The sequence below is a fragment of the Monopterus albus genome, unplaced genomic scaffold (assembly GCF_001952655.1).
Source record: "Monopterus albus unplaced genomic scaffold, M_albus_1.0 scaffold477.1, whole genome shotgun sequence".
In the NCBI taxonomy this organism is placed as follows: domain Eukaryota; kingdom Metazoa; phylum Chordata; class Actinopteri; order Synbranchiformes; family Synbranchidae; genus Monopterus; species Monopterus albus.
This window is the reverse complement of record NW_018128357.1, coordinates 58703-66235: the sequence shown is the minus strand read 5'-3', so window position 1 is coordinate 66235 and position 7533 is coordinate 58703. Positions and strand designations below refer to the sequence as shown.

The 7533-nt window shown below is 42.7% G+C and overlaps 2 protein-coding genes across 2 annotated transcripts in view; one reads left to right on the top strand and one right to left on the bottom strand.

The window, feature by feature from the left end:
* pmelb (premelanosome protein b) overlaps nucleotides 1–704 on the top strand; it is a 12626-nt gene extending 11922 nt beyond the window's left edge. The window contains exon 11 of the mRNA XM_020587751.1: nucleotides 486–704. Within this exon, the coding sequence (XP_020443407.1) occupies nucleotides 486–645 (160 nt within the window). The 3' untranslated portion in view covers nucleotides 646–704. The remainder of the gene's footprint in view (nucleotides 1–485) is intronic.
* A 658-nt stretch (nucleotides 705–1362) lies between these two features.
* On the bottom strand, nucleotides 1363–2527 carry LOC109952596 (tubulin alpha-1 chain-like). Its single transcript, XM_020587753.1, has one exon. It carries the CDS (start codon nucleotides 2409–2411, stop codon nucleotides 1515–1517), a length of 897 nt encoding a protein of 298 aa, XP_020443409.1. The 5' UTR covers nucleotides 2412–2527; the 3' UTR covers nucleotides 1363–1514.
* Between the last annotated feature and the right edge of the window lie 5006 nt (nucleotides 2528–7533).

The window sequence follows — 7533 nt, the reverse complement described above, 5'->3', positions numbered from 1 at the left end:
GTCATGTGTAAGGAATGCCTTGAGAGAATTTCTTCAAATTTGGCACAAGTGTTCACTTGGACTCAATGAGGAACTAGTTAGATTTTGGCAAAGGTCAACATCAGTGACCACACTTCTGTCCCATACCCATGAATTTGACTGGTTGGTAGAGGCATACAACTGCGAAACTGAAATTCTAGTTTAGTTCTGTTTTTGGTCTCTTCCAACTCCTAACTCAGTAGCCATCACATGCTCCACTGTTTTCCAGCAAGTCTCTAAATGTGTTTGTTCACTGTTTGTGCTATGCTTCACTGGCTTTTTAGAGCTTTTTCTCTGAAAACAGCTCCCTCCTGATGCTGACAATGCTAAGAGAGCTGTGAACGTGTATCAGAACAGTAAAGTTGTGGACTTGACAGCTAAACAAGGAGCTGAAATTGTGAAAATATCATTTTAAACAACTTGTAACCTACAACTTACACAACTGAATTTTATGCTGTACGCACCAGGTGTTTCAAGTCCTACCATTGCCTGAAGGAAGGTGTTGTATCTAGAGGCCCACAGCTCAGCCAGGCTCACAGCTGCTCTGGAGCCTCGATCATCTGGAAGCTCCTGAACAGACAAGGAGCTGTTGATAACTGCCCTCTGCTGCAGGAGAAGCTGGTGTGAAGTTGCAAGTTACAGGCATCTGGGCTGTCTTTTTAACTTTTTTCTTTTAAAGAAACTTCATGAGGGTGTAACATTTAGGTTTAAATAAAAAATGAACTGGATTTATACATTGAGCATGCACTGGTCTTTTGTACTTATTTGAAACATCTTTGGTTGTAAAAGTGTATGCTTTCACTTGGGCAAAAGTGAACTGGAATGTTTTTCCAATAAACTCTAATCAGTTTTGAACTTTTTACTGATCCATGACCCAATTCTAACAATAGTTACACTGATTATGTAACTGGCGATCTGTCCAGGGTGTACCCTGCCTCTCGCCCAATGTCAGATGGGATGGATTCCTGCCCCCTGGAACCCTATTCAAGAATAAGTGGTATAGATAATGGATGGATGACTGACTCATCCATGTTTTGTTATGCTAACCAAAGACTTTTCACTATCCTACTTTTTTGAGTCTGGATAAATTAAACTCTGTGGTAACCACATGCTTATGATTGATCTTCAGCAAAAAGTGTGACAGTCATAATCAGGTTTTGATGTGAACCATGCACAAACTCCTGTAGTTTCAGAACTCATTTGAGAGATTAACATGCAACTTCTCCTGAATTATATTAAAAACAGGCTTTTTGCATAAATCAGATGCTAAAAAGAAAAATACCACTATAAAGCAGTTTCCTTCAGCCAAAACATGGAAATTTAAATTAACAAAAGACAGACAACTTCACAGGTCACAGAAATTTTATTTAGATCAGGGCCACACTTGACATTTCAGGAGTTTAGATCTAAACAAACTGGTATTTGATGGACAAACACTTCTGTTTGGAACACATTCAAGAACACATGACAATTTGTTTCCTGCCTTCGTGCCCCTTTTAATACTCCTCTCCCTCCTCCTCCCCCTCTCCCTCAATGGAGTCGACTCCGACCTCTTCATAATCCTTCTCTAACGCAGCCATGTCTTCCCTGGCCTCGGAGAACTCGCCCTCCTCCATACCCTCACCCACATACCAGTGAACAAAGGCACGCTTGGCGTACATGAGATCGAACTTGTGGTCAAGCCGAGCCCAGGCCTCTGCAATAGCAGTGGTGTTGCTCAGCATGCACACAGCCCTCTGGACCTTGGCCAGGTCTCCACCTGGAACTACAGTGGGTGGCTGGTAGTTGATGCCAACCTTGAAACCAGTGGGGCACCAGTCCACAAACTGGATGGTGCGCTTGGTTTTGATGGTGGCAATGGCAGCATTCACATCTTTGGGCACCACATCACCACGGAACAACAGGCAGCAAGCCATGTACTTGCCATGACGGGGGTCACATTTCACCATCTGATTGGCTGGCTCAAAGCAGGCGTTGGTGATGTCAGCCACTGAGAGCTGCTCATGGTAAGCCTTCTCAGCAGAGATGACAGGGGCGTAGGTGGCCAAAGGGAAGTGGATACGAGGATATGGCACCAAGTTGGTCTGGAACTCTGTCAGATCAACGTTGAGGGCGCCATCGAAACGAAGGGAAGCGGTGATGGAGGACACAATCTGACTGATCAGCCTGTTCAGGTTGGTGTATGTAGGGCGCTCGATATCAAGGTTCCTACGGCAGATGTCATAGATGGCCTCATTATCCACCATGAAGGCACAGTCAGAGTGCTCTAGGGTGGTGTGGGTGGTCAGGATGGAGTTGTAGGGCTCCACCACAGCGGTGGACACCTGGGGAGCTGGGTAGATGGAGAACTCCAGCTTGGACTTCTTGCCGTAGTCGACAGACAGACGCTCCATCAGCAGGGAGGTGAAACCAGAGCCGGTGCCACCTCCAAAGCTGTGGAAAACCAGGAAGCCCTGAAGGCCAGTGCACTGGTCGGCCTGAGGACAGAGAGGGCGACACTTGTTAAATGCATAATGTTGGATTATGATTTAGTCTTTAAACCAAAACAGTTGCATATTTAATACAACTTGTAAAATGATTTGCCACATTTGCCCCCCCCCGCTTCAGTGCTTCTGCAGCATTAGGACTGGTGATGACTTAGACCCATCTTTCTTTGGCATCAACTAATACCATTATATGCACATCTATTCTGTGATATGGCCAAATTGGCAGGTACTGTGGTCCATCACTGCTATCAAAAGTAGGCACTTTGATACCACGATGACTACTTTGAGACATTTTCCCCATAGGCAGACACGCAGTACACTTAAACCATCAGGGCAGTATCCACACTCAGATACAACCTCTCCAGTCTTGCATTAACTCACGTTTTATCACGGTGATGTTCAGGATAGATTTAAACTGATCATTTGAGGATGTACGTTAATTGTGTAGATTTAGCTTTAATTTCAATCTGCTTTTACATGAAATCTATGAAAGCAATGGGAACATGCATCTTTGAAATAGATTTCCTCCCCCTATCTGTGATTAACCGGCAGTGCAGCAGGAGGCACCTCCCTGCACCACAACCCACAGGGGACAGAAATGCCTGACAGCAGCCCCCCCACATTTACAGGATGCTGCTCCAGTCTTTCCACCGGTCTTTTTGTCCTTGTCTTTTTAATCCCACTCTCTCCCTTCTTTTGCAAGCACAACTCTGAATGCAGATTCATTTGCATGAGCACACAAGCGCCCAGGATATCAGTCTGGAATATTCTACTTGCTCCAGTGCCTGGTGGATGCACAATCACAAGGAATGCTTAGAGGGCAAATGCAACTCATCTCCTTGATTCCAACGGTGTTACCTCATGTTAGAAATCTGCATATGGTCCAGATTAAAGGACCGGTTTGGATGAAATCATTTTAAAGATTGTGTGTTTATTCAAACTAACCCTTTGCTGTTCATGTTACGTTTAAAATAAAACGATTACGCTCCATCAGTTCCTTTAAGTCATAGATTAGATTAACAACGCATTTGCTGCAGTGAATTATAAATAACAGCTGCAATCGAGTATCTCCATCCATCCCCACCCAATCTGCCTCTCCCTGCCTTGGAACAGGGCATCTGTAAGCTGTTCGATATCCATATAGAAATTTGACAAAAAGATAAAACTAAAGACAGAGTATATATCTGACTTTTTAAGGAAAAGCGATTTATCCATCCCGTTGTTAGTGAATGCCGCCGGTCTGTGCATTGTTCTCTACACAATGACAATCACAGCGTGCCACTGCTGCAGACCAATGTGTATTAACTACAACATTATATTGATCGGTTCCACATACCTACAATACATGACAATGATGAAAACGAGTCAAAATGCGTGTAGGATATCTATTGAATTAGAGGGCTACCTAAAATAAAATAAAAAAAAAACAGTCAAGACGTCGCGTACCCGCCGACACGCCGCCCGCTGATGGATTACCTTCATTTCTACCACAGAAAACGGCTTCAGACAGACACAAGAGAAAAAAATAACTTACCATGTTTTCGTTTGAAGTTCCAAGAGAAAGAGGAGAAGAGAAAATGTGAGGAAAGGGGCTTTTTAAAAACGGTGTCTTTGCGTCGCGTGTTGTACCCAACGGGGTCGATGCAACAACTGCTGAATAGAAGGGCGGCGCTACCACATTTATACGCGCAGGGCAGGGGATTCGCTGTGCGCCCAGAGAACCCAGGTTTATTACCACCATTTGGTTGTGCTCTTCAGGCCTAGCTGTTGTAAAGATTGCATTAACATGTAATCAGAATTACAATTTAAAAAGCTGTTATGGTGATAAGATAAACAGGCCTACTTGAGTTTTAACTTACTACAGGGTTGGGGTTGTATTTTAGATGCGGGTAAGAATATTTTAAATATGTGATGAAAAAGATTTTTTTTTTTTTTTTGCTTTAAGTCCTGTTAGAATAAAACTTTGCATATTGAATTATTGTGATCAGAAATTTTAGGCTGGTTTTATTTACTGCAGCAGTCATTTTACTTAGGTGTGGCAAACTGCAAATCAGCCATGTTTTTGTGCTGGTTACATGTTACTGTAGGTTATATAAGAAAAGTGTATATAGCATAAAAATGTGAGGCTCCATGCACCTGATGCATTATAAATGATGGCGACTGGCTGAATGCGTCTGATGCACAACATGCTTCCATAAAGCAGGGCATCCATGTTGCTGAGGCCTGCCATGGTGTGGTGGTGTGCCAGCTCTTCTCCCTCTTTGTCCTAGATTCTCTGCAATGATGTCATTCAGTGAGGCGATCACGTGGCTCCTTGTCAGCCTGTTTCTCTGTGCCTCTGTTGTCCAGTTGGACCGAGGCTGTTTGAAGAACTGAAATTGCCTGAATGGCGGCTTTTAGACATAACAGCTGGGTCATGGCACCTACATGATATGGGCAGTGGCTAAAACTCTTGGAGCTGGGGTTCTGGGGTTACAACATTAAAACCCTACCTTTAAGCTGTCTGAGTCCTTTAGCCATCTGAAAAGAGATGTGCATGCTGCTGCTGGTGACATAGTCAGTGCTTTAGAAGCCTATAAAAAAATCCTCATTGATGTATGAGATAAATATTGAGGCTTTTGGTCAGTAGTCCCACCATAATGTGGGAATAATCATTTATTCAGTAAGAAAGTGAGGATATTGGATATTCAGTATAGCCAGCCTTTTGTGGTTACTCAGACCACAAGGGATGAAAGAGAAGGGCAGGAAGCAGCCATGGCTCCCTGCCAGGACCTCTTGAGAGAACATTCTCCACTCCCCTCCCCCTCCGCCTCATCCTCCTTCACAGCAGCTGTGAGACAGGGAGGGTCTGAGCAGCTGCTCTTCAAGAGGAAAGAGGGAGGATGGGAATGCTAGAGAGATGGGAGTGGTCCTTCATGGCATGAAACCGACTGCACTGCATCAGGAGAGAATATGATACCCACCAAAATGACAAAGCTTACTGTCCATCTGTCTCAGGAGAATCCATGTGCCGAATGTCTGGCCTATGTGTAAAATAAGAATGCTGTGCCATATTTATTTCTAAAATGAATAAGTTTAGAAGGAGAACACAGTGAGCTTCAGCTGGTCTTGACATATTTAGTTTGACTGGTGTGAGGTTGCAAGGGTGTGGCATGGATACTGGTCTAGAAATAAGACCTGTTTTGGTTCTGCAAATCAAAAAAGAGACAGATTCATAACTGATACTCATCACGCAGATAGGCTTATCAGCAAACTCTATCATTCAAAAGCCTTGTAGTTAATGACTCTAAATTTCAGCCATATGACCTTCAGTCAATATTTTGATGGTACTCAATATTTAAAAATTACCGTAACTACAAACACACAGACAGTGAGACACACGTTGCCCACAGACAAATCAAAATACATGCTAGAGCATGGACATACACATACGCTATTATGCATTACTAATTGGTGTAGATACGGCAAATGAGCAGCAAACACTGTACGAATGGTTAGATGAAATGAGCGCAGAAGAGAAAAAGATAATTAAAAATGAGCCTGAAAAGACAAAGTGAGCACATGTTAACAGGAAAAGGAAACATCACATTATCAGCCAACAGAATCAAAAAGAGGCAACAGAGGAATAGAGAGAGAAATAAATGACAAACTGCAGCATGCACACACAAATAAAATTTTCAAGCCCAGAAATTAATTTTAAAATTTATGCATCTCTGAAATGCATTATATTGTATATGGCATGTTCTTCTTTAAATTTTTAAGTGTTTAATGTTCAGTAAATTTGATAACAGCAGAGTCCAACTGTACCTGACCGGCTATATACTGTATGTACCTGGTCAGACTGCATTGTCATTTTGTTTCAATTAATTCATTCAAATCTGAATTGCTAAACAAATATTGAAAAAGCCTACTATCTCTATATCTATACCACTACCTAAAGACCTTTAATTTGAGTAGGTTTACATGACAATAGAAAGAACTGAAATTGTTCATTTTTAACACATATTACCCAAATTGCAAGGGTCTAAAAGTTACTGGACACTTAGCTACTGTGTTTTTTGGACAGCTGTGTGTTGTTTCATGTTCATGCAAAAAAAGAGCTCACATGTGGCTCAGAGTTGTCAGTCACCATGAGGAGTAAAGTGGAGACCATGCAAGTGAAGAAGACAACATGCTGAATGCAGATTGCCTACAACAGTAGCAAGCTACCTGCAGTAGGTTATGCTACAGAGATCAGCTTCTGTTAAGTTTGCATCTCAGAATATGAGATATTTTAAGAAGCCCTACATTCAAAGAGGTAACATTTCTGCCCCTGGGACAACTGTTGTCATAGAGTTTCCTTTGTTGTTAGCAACTACTGTGCTTAACTGTCTGTTAGTTTGCCGAGCCATTTTGTAGGACCATTGAAAACAGATTTATGGCCTTCCTCACTGAAATTAGAATGTTTAGGGGTGGCTATGCACACCCCCTTACATTAGTGTCTCCAGAAAGAGTGACGACCAACGGTCTTGATGCATGTATGAACAAAGGAGCTGACCCACAGTGATGCCCTGCATCTTGTGGTGCAGAGACCACACCCTATCATCCTCATGACAACATGCATATTTATTTTTTGTTTTTCGATTTTATAAGATGGGAACATGCAGTCACAGGCAAGAGCAAGTGCATTTTCTTACAGACACAGGATGTCATGGGATGAAAATAAGAAAGAAGAGATGTCTGAGGCACCTCAGAGCCCTCCACAGAGGCAGTTGCAGCAATGCCGCCATTTAAGATGGGTCACATGACCAGATAAAGGCGGCCTATGTAGATGCTAGGCTGTATCTAGGCAACTCAGTTATTCATATCCTAGCAACCTTAAATCTTGGGAGGAGGGCTGGGGGTTGGGCATCTGCAGCTCTTTGTGGCCCACATGCGGCATGCATGACTAGGCAGTTCAACCTCTTAACTGTTAGGTATTTTTAGTCAGATAGATATTGGATAGATACTTTATGTATTAGAAATGTTTAGTGGAGATAGGATGTCTAGT